The sequence below is a fragment of the Anser anser genome, assembly GCF_964211835.1.
Source record: "Anser anser genome assembly, chromosome: 5".
NCBI lineage: Eukaryota > Metazoa > Chordata > Aves > Anseriformes > Anatidae > Anser > Anser anser.
In genome coordinates this window covers 64,568,459-64,584,806 of record NC_139725.1, presented here as the reverse complement: position 1 = coordinate 64,584,806, position 16,348 = coordinate 64,568,459, and the positions used below count along the sequence as shown (strand labels likewise).

Below are 16,348 nucleotides of genomic sequence, written 5' to 3'. Positions count from 1 at the left end.
TTTAAGTGTAACGGTACATCTGCTTTGATGGCACTTCACTGTAAAGCACAACTGGCAGCAGGAGCACATAAGGAGCTTTTTGTGGAACAGGAGAGTGTCAGCAGAAGCAAACATTCAGCTAAGGTGACAGACGAACAGGTAGATTTTATGCTGAGAGATTTGGAGGGAGGGAAAAAAAAAAAACTTCCTTTTTTAATTAGCTAACAGGGGTTGGCGTTCTTATGACTCCAGCGATCACAGTTACTAATTGAATGGAGGACTTGCAGCAAGGCTTCCCTTTTACCAGCATTTGTCACCTACTTTATGGGTTGTGAATGTATCAGTTAAACGTTCATTTGAGAGAGCGCCAGGGTTTGTGAAATACTTTAAATAGCATGCAGATGTTTATTTTGAATGTGCCATGATAAAACATTTTGTGCCTTTTTTTTAAGGGGTAATTTTACTGCCAAGATTTTGTACGAGCTTTGGTAATTGCTACATTTTCATAGTTTCACAAAGTCAGGGCTGAGGCTGAAAAGAGCTGTGCCAGTTGTGTCAGCCCCTTAGTACCTCCCACGAGGAGTTGCACAACTGCGTGACAGAATTGATCCGGGTTAAACTTAACCCAGCGAAACACCCACCCTCGTTCAGCTGGAGCCCTGTTGCGCTGGCACAAATGCTTTTGGCTTCCGCTGAACTTGTAGAAGTATCACGTACGCTGCATACCCCCCGTCCCTGCCAGCACTTGCCTTTAACAGAGCAATGTAGGAGAGATTCCAGAGCAGCTGTGAAACAAGTAAAAAAAAAAAAAATTCTTCTAAGGTACATTTTGTACAACTCAAAACAAAAATCCAGAAGTTGTGTCAGAAAGACTGAGAACGGGAACCGAAAGTTTATTATAGATATGTTCTTTTGGTTATCACACTTCAGAGACACGAACCAGTAAACAGCACACTGAAACTGACAGAGAACTGAAAAGTGAATCTAAGCTGGATGAAACGAATCCGTTTTACAAATTGTAAATACTTAGTAAATACAGATGCAACAAGACAGGATGTTTTTATTGTGCAATTGAATTTGTTCACTTGACAGACTGGGGTATGTTTGGATGCTGCATAACTGAAGTAATATACCGGGGTGGCATACATAGTATAAATGATGATTATTTCTAGGAGACTAATTAGAACTTCTCCATGTAATTAGAAATTTCATTTGATTGCTAAAAATCAGTGGCGGCCTAATCCTGCGATTATCACAAAATGAAGGGTTTGAAAAAAATGATGAATACCGCTCATTTCTAGGTGGATTAAATACAGCAGTTCCTGAGGGAGCCGTTAGGAGGAGGATATATACAAATAACCTGTGTAATTTAGCAAGAGATTAAGAAAGTTAAATAAATAATAAAGATGCATTGTCTTCCAGGAGCTTAGACTCATCTTCAGCTGCATCATTCTTGTCAGTAAAACTATTTCAGCTCATACATATAATTAAACTCAGACCTACTAACTTGAAAAATTATTAACGACTCAAGTATTCGAAGTTGACGTGTAAACAGAACGGTTTCAGTAGCAGCCTGTTTTCTACTTTTAGCCCTGAAGTCCTAAACCAGTGCGTGAAAGTCCCAGTAAGCAACAAACAACAGAAGGAAATCCTGAAACAATCACACTAGTCCAGTTCATACAGCAAAGAATTCTGAAACGTGACCGCGCAGCGCGTGGTGTGATCCCTGGTGAGCTGCACGCTCCCATCCTGCGTGCTCACCTCTCGGAGGAGCGGGGAGGCCGGTCTGCTGCCCGAGCTGCGCGGCGTCCCACGGGCCGGCTCAGCGTCTGCAGCTGCTTCCTCCCCTTCCATTTTCGCCTGCCCTTCCAGCAGAAGGCCCGCTTGTTTTTCAGATGCTGAGGACGCAGCCGTTTCGCCTACTGTGAGAGCACAGTCTAAATCTGGTTCGTTGCTCCTAGATCTGCCAGGAACTGCTGAGCTGGTGTCAGAAGGTTCATGCTGCAAACAATGGTGTGAACTACAATCTCCTTTTCCTATTGTTTCAGCTGGTACAGGAGACACAGAAGTTTTGCTGGTTTCTGTAGCACGTTCTTCAACTGTGTCAGCTGCAGTACAGTTTGTTTCTGTCTTGGTTTGGAAGGAGTCATCATTGGTCTTTTCAGCGGGATCTCCTTCTGAGCTGTTCGCTAGTTGTTCTTTTTCATCACGTTCAGTATGGGCTGCTTCCTGCGGCTGTTGAGGAAATAAATCGTTTTAAATTCGAAACCAACCATGCACACAAAACTGCTGTAACAACAGGCCCGGACACTTGTTCCTCCAACATCTGCCACCACAAAGCAGTCGGTGTGGTGCCGAGGGTTTCCTGATCCTGCGAACACGCGTGGGAACAAGTGGCAGGGAGGCTGCTCCCTTCCCAAAGGTTTCCTCTGCAGTAGGAAATGCTGCGGGGCAGCTGCCGCGGTCGCAGCATGTATCGCAAGGAACCGGGGGCAGGGGTGAGAAAAGGCCAGTCACCACACCCAGGCCCTTGTTTTCTGTAACTCAGGGGATAAAAATCAGTCAAAGGCTCTAAACCTTCATTGCGAGAAGCGTGAGTTAACCTTACAGGTAAGGAAATTACAGACTTGTTGTATGAGAAAGCAGTATCTGGTGTGTGAGCTGTCCCTCTCAGTCGGCCTAAGTGGGTTTAATCGAGGAATTGTTCCTGTTTGCCTCAGGAGAGCACGAACTGCGAGACCTGCTGCTGCCTAGATAGCAGTTACCCAATTCCACTGCTGAAGCAGTCGCTAGCTAACAAAAAGTGGCAGGTGAGCCGTCCATCCCCAGCAGTGGGCAGCCAGGGTCAGGCAGGCTATGCCCAGGAGCAGCTGAATTCGGGGATTCACGGCCCTGCATTGCTCTCACTTCCCCAGCCCCTCCTGACCCCAAAGCCACCGCTCAGAGCGCCAAGACACGGCAGAAATGTACCAGGAAGTCCTCGGCGCTGCGTGGTTCTCCCACGGGTAAGCGGGAATCGTTTAAGCTATCTCACTTTCCCCTCCTTAGGTACCAAAACATCCACCTTAGCTCTCCAGCAATCCGGATTTTGAATTTTTATGCAGTCCACACTGGCTACAAAAGTTAAATCTGTCAGGTATCTCTGGAGGCACTGCCGTTAGGGTGAACTCCGGTCCCCCAGCCAAGTTACTGCAGTCACGTGCCTCATCTGAGCTTTGCTTTCCAAGAAGTCGCCTGCACGTTAACTCTATCTGCCATCTCCAGCCCACGGCCACAGAAGTAACCCCACTGTCCCTGCATATTATCTTTCCTTCAAGAGGAGGTTTAAGTGAATTTCTGGGGCAATGTCTATCAAGAAATCCGTGGATTTGGGGGCTCTACCTCAAGTTTTCCTATTTACAAAACTAATCTTGTTTTCTTCTGACAAACAGAAGGAAGAAAAACTGTGATGGTCGTGCCCCTGTGCAATTAAATCCTAAATAAGAAAAAAAAAAATCAAAAACAGAAGATGAAGAGCCAAAAGAGCTAATTTCTTTTCTAATACTGGTGCAAATTTTCCAAACGATTTTTGACAAGTTCTTGAAGCTTCGCCTTTCAGTTTCCTACCTTGCAGAGGGAGGTCACTTTAATCCTGGGACAGACTTCAGAAACAGACCCCCCTGTATCCCTTACATAGAGAGGTGACTGAGGAAGAAGGGCAGCCTTCTTCCTTGCCTTAAACATTACAAGCTGCGATTTTGAGACCAGAGTTTAAGATGAACAGTCCCGTGTTTAACTCTCTGCACAACAGGAAACCACCAAGTATTCAAACACTTGGACTGAACAGAGATAACGAGACCCCATTCTTCACAGACAAAATCCTCAAGGTTTTCTCTATCTTTGTGATAAGGCAAAGAGTGTGAAACACTGGCAGCAACTGAGCACCCTCTGTCCATTTTAATGCGCCCCTTCTGTCTCACGCTGTGCAGGCAGCTTCTTGGCCTCTCCTTCCTGCCCCTGCCCATGGCAGGGGGGTGGAATTAGAGGATCTTTAAGGTCCCTTCCAACCCAAACCCTTCTGCTCTACGATTCCATGACCCCAGACCCCTGCGAGTACACTCAGCTCCGGTCACCAGACTCTACCCTGAAAGGTGTCTGGGCAAAAGGCGGCGTGCTTTAACCACAGGCTCCGGTACATGGACCCAAATTTTTGTATACGTGAAGGACATGGGGTATTCACTCATTTAGTTCCATTTTAAGAAAATTCTGGTTCTGTTCTAAAGACATCTGCCATGATTTGTTTGCAGCACGTTGTCATCAGCTCTGACCTGGAAGCACTTGGGGTCCCTCTAAGTGGGGGGACACTAAGTAACTACTTGGTCATTTTTTTCTTTCAATACCAGTGAGAGATTTAGTGTGTGGATGCCACTGTATATTCCTGCCAGGAGAAAGCACTGTTTTCAATGATTCTGTCATGGCTTTCCATCTTTCCAATGAAATACTGGACATTTCGATCCCTTGGTCACATCAAATGGCAGAAGCATGAACCCATTTCTAAAAGCTGGCACTTATACTTACAGATGCACCGTACTCCCTGGTTTTCCCTGCTGTATCAAGACAAAGCAGGAACAAAGCTGCTCCGGTCAGATTTGATATTATCTGGCTGAAGTACACAAATCCATCGGTGATACATACGACTGCCAGTGATCCTTACCTTCAGCCTGATCTCACTTCTGTCCTCTGTAACATCAAGCACTTCAATTAACGGTTGACTTTCCAGTTCTGCCTCTGCACGAAAGGAAGGGCATAGAACAGTGTCTAGGAATCCATCAACGTTTTCTTCACTGACAAACAATCTCTCCTAAAGAAAAAGGAAGAATAGGTTATGTTCTTGTTGTGCTATACTTGAGTGCCACTGGAGCAAGAAACCCTCTCAAAACAACGCTAGGACCCCGATTCACAAAGCGGTTTTCACACCTCGCTAACTTCTAGATAGACCCAATGCTGGACATTCAGAAGTGATGAGGTGAAACGAATTTGGACAGCGGTGCTTAGCTCATTTTGATTACAAGTACGGATCCTCGCTATACACGGAGATAAAATAAACTTTTATCTTCTCTCTTTGATACATGATTAATATATAGATCTAGGCTCCCTCCGAGGAATGATTCACACCAGCGCTGTTCTGCTGTCCTCACCCGCCTTAACGCCAGGAAGGCCTCAAGCATTTATGGATTTGTTTCAGTGTCTTACTTTAGGAAAATGTAAACACTTCAGGCTTCAAGATCAGACCTTCTAAAGCAAAAGCTATGAAACATGCATGACAATATCTGTTTCACATCCACCTGAGAAGGTTTCTCAGATCTCCACTTAGGCAAGAGTAAACACCGGTAGGAGAAAACAGAGAGGTACCACAATTACAGACAGTCTGGGGCACGTTTTGAGGCCCTTAATGTGCCGTTCTGAAACAGCACGAAACATGTTGCTACAGGTTTTAAGATTTAAATCACTTACAGGTAATTAATGGTCCTAGAATATATCCTGGAGGAGTGTTTCATAAGAATGACAGAGCTCGCCCTGTCCTTATATTCTTCCGAAAACATCTGCTCTAGGCTGTGGGTACGGACGGACTTCACAGTAAAAATGCTCTGACTTGGGACTATTCTTATGCCCTGAGAATTACCTTTCCCATTTAACGACTGTTTCGTTGGAAATAGTAGGAAAAAGTTGCAAACCATCTACTTTAAGTCATATTTTTAAATTTCTCGTTCCCGTTCCACCCTCTCGTCAACCCAACACAAGTTAAATTCAATTATCACTGACATCTTGCAGGCTGAGAAGCAAAAAGGCAATTCTGCACATTTTTGGCCCCCTACGGATGTAGCCTTATGCACAGTCAGATGCTGCGCGGTTCCTACGGTACAAAATTTAACTGTTATCTTAAAAAAAAAAAAACTGCATGGGAAAAATAAAATAGCTTCCTATTTTTTTTCGCCATTTAAATTAGAAATCACAATATGGGAAGTTGTAACGTATCTAGCGCTGGTTTTCAAAAGCACGGGATTAAACACATTTTCTATCCAGAAGGATTACAATCCAGGCAACCATCCAACAGCGGGTGCAGGCGCTCCGTGAGGAGGCTGAACTACAGCCCGGTTCCCTGACAGAAAACCCTCCCGTAACGGAGATGCATCTCATGTTGTCGTGTACGGAGCCCCCGAAGTATTTATTCCCCCCTGTTCCTTCCTTTCTCTCCTGCCAGAGAGCCCCGCTGGTGCGCTGGGGTCACAGCAGCACCCTGCAGAGTTCAGAAGGTGTCAGGGTAAAGGAACGAGGCGTGCAGCACAGGCACAAACTCCCACCCTTCGGGACCTGCATCATCAGCACGGCCTTGGGCAGCACAGGGGACTCAGAGGGAAAACGTGGTTTTTTTTTCTCCCTCTGAACCTGTATTTTTTTTTTTGTCTAGCGAGAGCATAAGCCTTTTATAAAAGGATTCTTACTGCGCATTTGTGCTCCTAACAACAGCGGTACCCGATCTGTAAGCCACGCCAACAACAAAACCAAATCCCGGGTGTAGGAATCCAGAGAGGAGACGCTTTAAATGACAACAGTTCTGCTGTGTCTAAACACAGCAAACCACGTCCTCAGGTCGCGTCGTCTGACCTGACTTCCACCGGCCGGTCCCTCGCAGAAGCTGCGGAGCCGCTGCCCGGTACAGCCCTGGCCGAGCAGCAGCACAGGGGGCAGAAACGGCATCACGGGGGCACTGGGGAAAGGGCAGGAGATGTGAGCAGACCCGAGAGGACCCCTCTGAGTAACCGTGAGGGTCGGGAAGTTGCGGCTGGAGCCACCTCTGCAGCCAGGGCCGGGAGTGCCAACACCGGAGCGAGCGGGGGCTCGGCGGCAGGGAGCGCCAGGCACGGCGTTACCCTTCAGCAACGAGACCCACCGTTTATTTTTTCTGATTCAAGGCAAAATAACTGGTTTTCTTCACAGGAAATACTGTTAACAACACAGAACGGAAGGCCTGCTGATCCGTACTCTAGCCAAGGATAGGAGGTAGCTGCCTGAGATGACGCCTGCACCATTTTAATCACCACGAGCCACTTTCACCAGGTGTAGCACCAGCGTGGCAACGTATTCCCCGAGCCGCACGCTCACATTTCAAGGAAGTATTTAAAACATTGTCACCAGTGGCCTGTCATGAATCAAAACGCCATGTGCTGTACACGCAAGCAATGCCGTTTGTTACCGAGACAATGACTGCCATTAGCGTGTTCAGACATCCAGCAACCGCAATTCGAACTTTGCATTCACAGCGAGCATATGCCGAGGCATTTATATTACTGCAGATGTTATCAAAGCACAGAGTTTGGCAAAAAGCAACCGGGGAATTTATTTAAAGCCTGTTTGCTCTGGCTCGCAAGAGCAGCAGAGGAGAGGCCTCCAGAGATGATTTCAATGACTGTGTGAAGTAACGATTTGGTTTTAAACAGTTTGTTTCCTGATATTTATGACAGGCCGGTAGCAACTTAGACTCACACGTGGTTTTCCCCAGACACACAGTCTTCTGCTGCTTGGTCCGGGCTCATTTGTCCCTGCCGCCAACCCGAGGCCGAACGGACACGTAGGTCAGCAGGGACGGCCCTGCCTCGCAGCACAGCGCTCGCACAGCAGCACAACCCCGCAGTCCGGTGCAGGTCCCCCCCCGCCGCCCCGAGTACCTGGCTCTGCGTCACGTTACACAAACCCATCGCCGGCCTCACGGCAGGACAGACCTCAGGCTTGCATCACCCGCACGCCTGCTGTAGCGAGGGGCTGATTCCAACGAGAGAAGGGACTCGGACCTACCGCCCCTCGGCCTGCACAGTCCCACTGCAAACCAGCTCGGCACGGGGCTCTGGAGGTCGTGGAGAACAGAATTACTGAGCCGGGGGTGAAAATTTTTACAAGGTGCCCGTGACTGCCAAGATTAAACGGCTCAAAAGATGCTTTCATGCGCTTAATCGATAGGTTAATAACGTTTCCTGACACAACTGCTCTGTGTAAGTACATTATTCCCATAATGGGCCTAGCAATTAAAGGCTATTCAGAAATTAGATTGTTTTATAGCAGAAGAAAACTATGATTTTTAAGTTAGAGAGGTTACATTGGAAAAAAGATCAAATAAGTCTGTTCTGTTCTCCTTTTCCAACCTCCTCTGGCCCCCCCAAAAACTTGCAAAGAGTCCTGAAATGCTGAGTGCACAATTAAATGAACCAAAAATAAACTTCTGTAAGATTAAGCAGAACAGTCTCAGTTTCTAGCATCACCTTCTAAGAAGTGATCCCTAACCAAAGTGTATTAACTCTTCACAGTAGTTCAGAAACTGAAAACCGTAACACGGATTGAAGAATTGAAAGAAAGCACGTAACACAACTCAAAACGGCTTGGAAGTGAGGACAGAAGCAGAGCGAGCAGGAGTGCTTCTGATCGCGCAGCCAGCTGGGATCCAGCACCTCTGTTAGGATCTGCAAGTGCCCTTCAGGAGCACACCGCAGCATCCGCTCTGCTCTCCAGTACAGGTTCCTTCCTGAAGGTCAGGGGCTTAAAACGGAAAGGTATCTTACGCTTCCCAGCACAACTCCGTAGGCTGCACGCTCGGTCGCCTCTGGAACCAAGACAACTCCTCCACAAGAGCCCCGACTCCGGGATCACCGGGCACGAGGAGGGCCCCAGCACGGGCCCGGGGGTGCACCCACGGGAGCACCCCCAGCCCACGCTGCCGGCGCTGGGAGCAGCGAGCCCCAGCAGCCACACCTCGCACGCTGCTGCCTTCTCCTCCAGGGAAAGCGTGGCCTCCCTGCAGCGCCCGCCGGGGCCGCGTCGTGGGGCACGCCGTCACCTGCACCGCCTGCAGCAGGTCCCAGGGCACCGACAGGACGAATACCACGTCTAACGAGATAACAAGAGGGATTAGTTAGAAAGAGTTCAGACTCGGGTCCCTCCGTTACACAGACAGCTAGAAATAGTACTCTTCTCGTGATTTTTCTGCACACGGGTCACAGCCGCGGAGGAGCTGCCCCACAGCATTCCTGCTGTCGAAGCAGGAGGCCCAAGTCCAGGGGTTAGACACGTGGCACTCGATGTGCAGCAGGCTTACCAGGGGTTACAGCGCTTCAGCGGTATTTACCAGCTCCTTTCTAAAGGAAAAAGCAACAAGAGCTTGGAAAGGATCTCCTTCACCGGGCTCTGGTGGCCATGCCAAGCAGAAAAATCAGCGGGCGTTTTATGTTCTGCAACATGCCCACCTAAAACCTTCTCCACGAAGACATCGGCGTTCCCCCAGAAGTTAAACATGGCTTTTGTATCGCCGCACAGCTCCCTTTTGGGTATCTCTGTTACGTAATCCCCACAAACAACACTGCTCATGCTTAGTTCAAACCATGAGCTAATCAGGAATGTTTACTGTAACGTTTTTCATTCCGTAACCGTTAAAAATAAATAAATCTCAGTCCGTAGCAAAGCAGAGGAAACAGTGCTCCCCCGTGCTCTCTGGAGCTCTGCAGGGGTTCACTTCCTCAGCAGTCACCTCACCATGAGTTAAATCTTAATATTCTCCATCACGTTACGTGGGCTTTTATTACAGGAGGCCTGTTGGTTTGGGTTTTGTTTTCCTTTGTGAGCAAAGAAGAGATTCTACATTGTACAGTAATGGGATAAAAAAAAAGCAAATTTCTTTTTCTGGGGTGCCCCAGCCAGACCCCCGGAGCAGGACAGCGAGGGCGTCCTCCGAACAAAGTCCCCGAGCACGCCGAGACAAGCAGGAATGGTGTGGGTCAGCACAAGCGGGAATTCCTACGTTACCCAATGTTTTCTAGTCACGTGAAAATGGGCACACATGACTCGTTTGGGGTCATGCACAATTAATTATTTACCAAACATGTTTCACGTGCCAAGAACGGAGACTCCAAGCCTCAGTAGCTGCGACGCACCCACCAGAAAACTGGCTTTTATTCCTGTTCAGAACCAAGCGTGTAGCCCCAGGAGACCAAACACAAGACGACGGTGCTTCACGGAGGCACGATTTCAGCCATTTCCCAACTCCAGCTCCGCCGTGAACCAGGACGTTCCGGGACACGCTGTTCTCAGAAACCTTGCCTGGCAGGCTTACAGCTTTTATTAATGGTTATTTAACTCTCAGCCGTTCTTTTTCACAATATACTGCGCAGGCTCTCTTTCTTAAAATGAAAGGGAATTCTCTGATGCAGGAGTTTCCTTGGCCTGAGCTCCCAGGATTTAAACAAGTGGAAGCAAAAGGTGCGGAAGGACCAGATAAGGGATAAGGGAGGGAGCACGGCTGGCAGGTGGTGATTCTGGCAGCTTCCCCAGGTCACGGGTCTCTATTCCCCTGAAAAAACAGGGCCTGGAGTGACTTACAGAGAGATCAACGCTTTGGGGTCTGCGGCTGGTACAGCGATTGAACACGACGGCCAGTGACAAAAGATAACTTTTAAGCCCTTGAAATACAAATAACCCTGGTCCAACAAGTCCAAAGTTACGAAATTTCTACCTTTACAGGATTTCTGCTCACCGTGACGAGCGTGAAGAGACAGCACGGCTTGGCCAAGAGGCAAAACTACTCAGAAAGAAAAAGCAGCAATGGCTGCAACCGCTGACTAAAAGGTTACGGCGCGGAGTCAGCGGAGCGCTATGCGTTGTACGGGGAAGTGGTAAAACCCAGAGGACACTAAGAGCTACCAAAGGAAGGAATACTGGCAACGACACACTCAAGGTCTGGGGGGTGGAGGACTGTTGCACTGTAAAGATTTGCTGAAAATAAGCACTTGCTTTAGCTGGGGTGAGGATCCAGACTGCTCAGCATCTATGGAAACTGCGCTCTAAATATATCGTCTTTCAGCACAGGGATTCAAACATATCTGACTTCACAAAAAGAAAACCGGTCCTTGAAATTGTGTTTCAAGAACGTTGTCCTAAGCGCAAGCTCGACTCATTCCTCTACCATTATCTGTATCAGTCCAATTTCCGAGGAGAAAAGAGGGCAGCGCGATAACAGGAACACGACGATCACGCAAGGCAGGGCTGTGCAATTACCGGCCCCGTTATCGCGCACGTTGATCTGGCAGAGGCACACGGGCAATAAAAACCGAGCAAGAGACGCTGCACAACATCACAGTCCGGGGACAGGGCTGCCGAAGAGATGCATTCTGCTCGTGTAGAGAACAATTATCGTAACACGTTTTCCTGGCTGTTGGGCGCGTTAACGGGAGACGATTACACGGGCAGCCAACAGGGCTTTGTAGCAGCCGCTGCGGCAAGCGCCACTGCTGAGCTGGGCAGATTTCTGCCGTAACCAAGCCAGCAAGGAGCCCACTCCTAGCAGCCTGGAAAACAGAAACCCTTGGTCTCCAGTAAGAAGCAGCTTCCCAGGAGACAGCAGAACAGGCATTTCCTACCCGTAAAAAACACCGGCCTCTTCGTGAGCTATCCTCTGGCTACGCTGCTGTGGGGAAGCAACTACAAAGAAGAGGGCAGCAGCACAACTGGGAGGTAAAGGACAAAATTCCTGCTCACCTAGGCCACCAAAAGCTGCCTAAAGCGATTAAACAGGGCACTGCTGCTGTGCATATTCCAGAAATACTCTCTTCTGTGACTGATGCAACTCCTCGCAGGTCTCAACGCAGAGAACGTAGCTCTGACTTATAGGAATGGATTCAAAGAAAAAATACCAGCGATTACGGCAGACAAATTGGAGAAATCAACATAAGGAGAAGAGAAACGACCACAAGCAAATTGTTAATGGACAGAAGATGGCAAATAATAGTAGCTCTAATTAAATATTAATTTTTCTCACTTCCCTCTGAATGAATGCAGCTATCTGTGCTGGCACAGGCACTTCTGGGAAATAGCACAGTTAAAAAAAAGCAAACAGAACAAATGACTTCAGATTATTTCAACTGCTTCAATTTGCAGGCTTGTATCCAAAAGGACTGCACCCCAGAAGAAATCAATCTTTTTTACTCTGCTGCATGAATGAATGGCTGGGAGGCCTATGACTAATTCCAAGTCTCCTCCTACTACTACTCCATCCAAAACATTTGGCAAGATATAATAAATTCAGGCCACTGAAAGATTTTTTTGTCACAAAAAGGTAATATTGACTAAAATCCCACTACTGGCTAGCCTTTTAACGCCTTTCAATAGAATGATGTTCCCCCAGTCATAATAACGAGTACATGCACCAAGCAGCGTAACAATTAGACTGAGATCAAAGCGTGCAAACATGTCAATCAACCACGGTACTAAAGACATACTTCAAGCAGAATCTCCTGTTCCCAAACTGAGTTTTCAGTAATAACCCCACAGTCACAGAAAGCTGCTTTTTCACTAAAAAAAAAAAATAGATCTTTGCTACAACCACTTACAATGACAAAACAGAGTATCGCAGCAGTGTGTCCCAACCGCTGTATCCTCACCACTTTACTGGTTCTGCCAAACTCCCTGAAAAACTAAGCAGGCTGTGAGATACTCCAGTAGAAGACTGCTAAACCTGCGTTTAGGCCTGTTTGCCATAAAACAATGAGCAAGCTGCCTGACGTGCACCGTGGCACACGATGAAAGAGATGGAAATCCAGACTACGTGAAAAAGTGGGTAAAATGCCTGTAGTGCCTGTCCCTCCCTTCTACACCTACAAAGAGAAGGGCCAGCAGTCTGCATGACGGCTTGCTTGACGCAATTTGACATTGTGTCAGCACCCAGTACTTGGTCACACCGATTAACATTAGTGCCAAATGTTTTGTGGTCCCACTTGCACAGACTCGCAAGCTCCTGCTTTGGTAAAAGTCAAGGAAATGCACTGCAAACAGTTTCGTGTGGGTGGTTCTCAAGAAATCCATCATCTCCGATACGCACCCGAACCGATGAGCTCCTCCTTCAGAGGAGTTCACAGAAAAGGTGTGCAGCCTACTAAATGGGAAATAAAATACGAAGATTCAGCTGTACATATACTCGTTGGATAATTATATCTCCTCCAGAATCATACAGTATTTTCTAATTGTAGGGACAGAGCAATTAAGGTACCCCAAACCATCATCCCACTGGATATACTTTGTCTGCTAGTTTTGTGGACTTGCACTCCCATGGTTTGTGATCCAAACTGCAAAGGGTTTTGTTGTTCTAAAACAAAGATCAACTGAAAATCACTGGGCCAAAAAGTTACATAAGAATTATGCAGCCTTAATCCCTGCTCACGATACGTTCTTTGAAGCGCTGAGCTTCCAGAATAACGTAGATCTCCGCAAAACTTGTGTCGGTGTTTCTTCACAGCAGGAGTGCCACAACGTGAGCATCTTTTTGGGGAGACTGCCAGCTCTCAGTTAGCAGTGTCAGCCAGACGCAGCAGATGTGCCACGCTCCTCCCATCACACGGAGCATCCTCTGCCTAACAACCCATAAAATAATAAGACACCTAAACTAGAATCATATTGGGATTTGTAAGAAGAGGGGATGAAGAACTAGGCCAGCAAAATGGCAATCAGCAGCTGTCTGTTCACAGCTGCTGGTTGCAGTATCACCCTGCTTGAACCAGCAGGTGTTCCTGCAATGTAAACAGAAATTCTGTCCTGAAAGGCAGACAGGTATACTCCCCTCACACACCTGCACTTCAGTGAATTGTATGCACGTATGTACCTCTGATGTATTATAAACACCTCCTTTCTTCATGCACACAGGCGGGCATGAGCCAGATGGTCATTTACAGGGCCTTAAAGACTAAAGCTAAGGACACAGCACAGGCCCTGTTTTTACTCGTTATCAGCACTTCCCTTAGAAAAAACATCAGCTCAGGAAGCAGCTCCAAGGACACAGTTATCAGCTCCGTGACATGACCTCCGTGCTGCCGGTACAAGACCGCTGCTAACTGTGTCGTTGCACTGACGTCTGGTCACAGCTCTCGGAGGGAAGCGATTTCCGTCATCACCAGCTTCTTCCGAGCTGGGACCGATAACCTAACAGCTCCTGGAGATCTCATTTATCAACAACTCCAAAAGCGGGAGCTGCGTGCTCGAGCGAGGCTGTGACACGGCTGGGAGCAGGATGAGCAACCTGCCATGAGGGCTGTTACCTGCAGAGCGGAGGCGTCAAGGCCGAAGCAGAATTTCTCCCAGGGCCCGTCGCTCCCAGGGGCCTTGGCGAGCCCGATGGCAGCGTTGTGGGCGCTCACACTGACGCTGGCCTCGGGGGCTGCCAGCCTGTTTGCGGGAGGAAACCTCAGGAACAGGGCGTAGGCAGCGGTGGCACTGGAGAAGCGGAGGCTGTAGTGGTTCGTGCCCACGTCCCCCCGGAGGCTGTGGGGCTGGATGCCGGGCACGGGCAGCAGCAGGGTGAGGGAGGCCTCATCCTGGCGGCAGCGGAAGGGAGGGCACAGGGCAGGCTCGGGGCTGCCGCGGCCCCGGGGCAGAGCCATGTCGCCGGGGCCGTCCTCAGCCGCCGGCGGGGCTGGGCGCGGGGGGGAACCCCCAGCGAGGCCGCCGGGCTCGGCCGGCTCGGGGCTGGCGGGGGAAGCGGCCCCGGAGCGGGGGGGATCCCCGGGGGGGTCGGGGGGCTCCTCGCTGCTCCACGTGCTGCAGGAGGAAGGAGGAGGGGAAGAAGAAGGAGGAGGAGGAGGAGAAGGAGGAGGAGCAGCAGCCCCGCCGCCGCCGCCCCCCTCAGCCGCCGGCTCCCCGCCGTCCCCGTGCGGCTGCCGGGGGCCGGTGGGCGGCACGACGGGCAGCGTGACCAGCAGCCGCCGCTCGGCCTTGTTGAACTCGGCCCGGCCGCGGCTCTCGTCCACGGCGTAGGGCAGGCGGAGGCGGAGGCGGTAGGAGGGCCGCTGCGAGTCGAGGCGCAGCTCCCGCGGGCGGACCTCGAGCACGGCCTGGGCGGCGGAGCCGAGCAGCGGCAGCTCCACCGTCACCACCAGCTCCCGGGGCACCGGGCTGGGCGCCGAGTCGCGGCAGCAGCGGTAGTCCTGCAGCTCCACGTAGGAGCGCTGCCGGAGGCTCCAGCGAGGCGTGGTGGGGCCGGTTTCACGGGGCGGGGGGGCGGGAGGGTCGGGGACGGGAACGGGGACGGGGAAAGGTGGCAGCGGGCAGCCGGTGTCGGCGGGAGGCGGCGTTACGCCGCCGGGCAGCGGGGTGCGGATGACGGGAGCCTGCGGGACGCCCTTGTAGGCGGCCCCGCGGAGGACGGCGGCGTTGGTGCGGTCGAGCTGCACGGCGAAGCGGCGCTCCACGGCCTCCAGCGCCGTGTCGCTGAGCAGGCGGCGGAAGCGGGGGCTGCGGGCGGCCAGGCGCAGCGCCGCCGGGTGGAAAACCACGTCGTAAACCAGGCGGCGGCGGCCGCCCCGGCCCAGCTCCTCGCGGCCCGGCGCCAGGCTGTAGGGCAGGGCCCAGCGGTGACCGCCGGGCTCGGCGCGGGCCTGCGGGCGGTCGACGTGCGGGTTGCTGCAGACGTTGAGGTAGCAGCGGCGGGAGCCGGCCTGGCTGGTGCGCAGCACGTAGCCGGGGGTCGGGTGGATGAAGCGCACCTCCACGCCGCGCTCCCGTTCCAGCGCCGTCACCTCCTCCTCGTACAGCCGCCGCTGCTCGGGGTCGGCCAGCTCGGCCGCGTACTCGGCGAACAGCTCGCGGAAGCGCGGCTCGCGGAAGGCCTGCCGCAGCCGCTCCGCTTCCTCGGCGCTGAGCTCCAGCTGCTCCGGCCGCCCTTCGGCCGCCATCGCCCCGCGGCCCGGCCCGGCCTCACGGGTCGCCGTGGAGACGCCAAACAAGATGGCGGCCCCCGCCCGTTGCTGTGGTGATGCTAAACAAGATGGCGGCGGCGGGCACCTGCGGCCGGTTGCCGTGAGGGCGCCGTGGTGGTTGGTGTCTCCATGCCTTCCCCCCCCTTGTTTTCCTCAGTGCCTCGGCCCGACCCGGGGTGTAAAAGGCGGCAGCTCTCCGTTGTAAGGCAAACCATGTGCATATATGTAATATATAGATATATATGATACATATATAGATATAAGCACTGCCTGGCCCTGAGTTCCCCACCTTTCTGATTGCTCCTGCAGTAGGATTTCCAGAAAGCACTTCCCAGAAATGTCAAAGGACCCTGTCCTTGTTCCCTTTACACCTCTCCTCACCCTGGCTGCCTAACGTTCGTTATCTGCTGGCTATACTGCCAGCAGTAATCAGTGCCTCACAACTCTTCCTTAGACGTTTCCTGTCCAAAGAAAAATCCTAGCCCACATTTCCTGTATTTGCTGCAAATAACTAGCTATTGGTTAAGAACAGCATGGTGAAAACCAAAGTTCTCCTTAAGTTCCTTTTTAACAGACAAGTATTTTCTATCTGCTATACATGCCTTGCT

At 50.7% G+C, this 16,348-nt stretch overlaps 1 protein-coding gene across 1 annotated transcript; it reads right to left on the bottom strand.

Moving 5' to 3' along the window:
• Positions 1–836: 836 nt before the first annotated feature.
• Positions 837–16,283, bottom strand: DNAAF2 (dynein axonemal assembly factor 2). The gene is made up of 3 exons (XM_083839192.1): positions 14,085–16,283; positions 4,673–4,819; positions 837–2,214 (listed from the first exon to the last, which is right to left on the bottom strand). The coding sequence occupies exons 1-3, from the start codon at positions 15,714–15,716 to the stop codon at positions 1,645–1,647; spliced, it is 2,349 nt and encodes a 782-aa protein (XP_083695318.1). The 5' UTR covers positions 15,717–16,283; the 3' UTR covers positions 837–1,644.
• Positions 16,284–16,348: the final 65 nt, after the last annotated feature.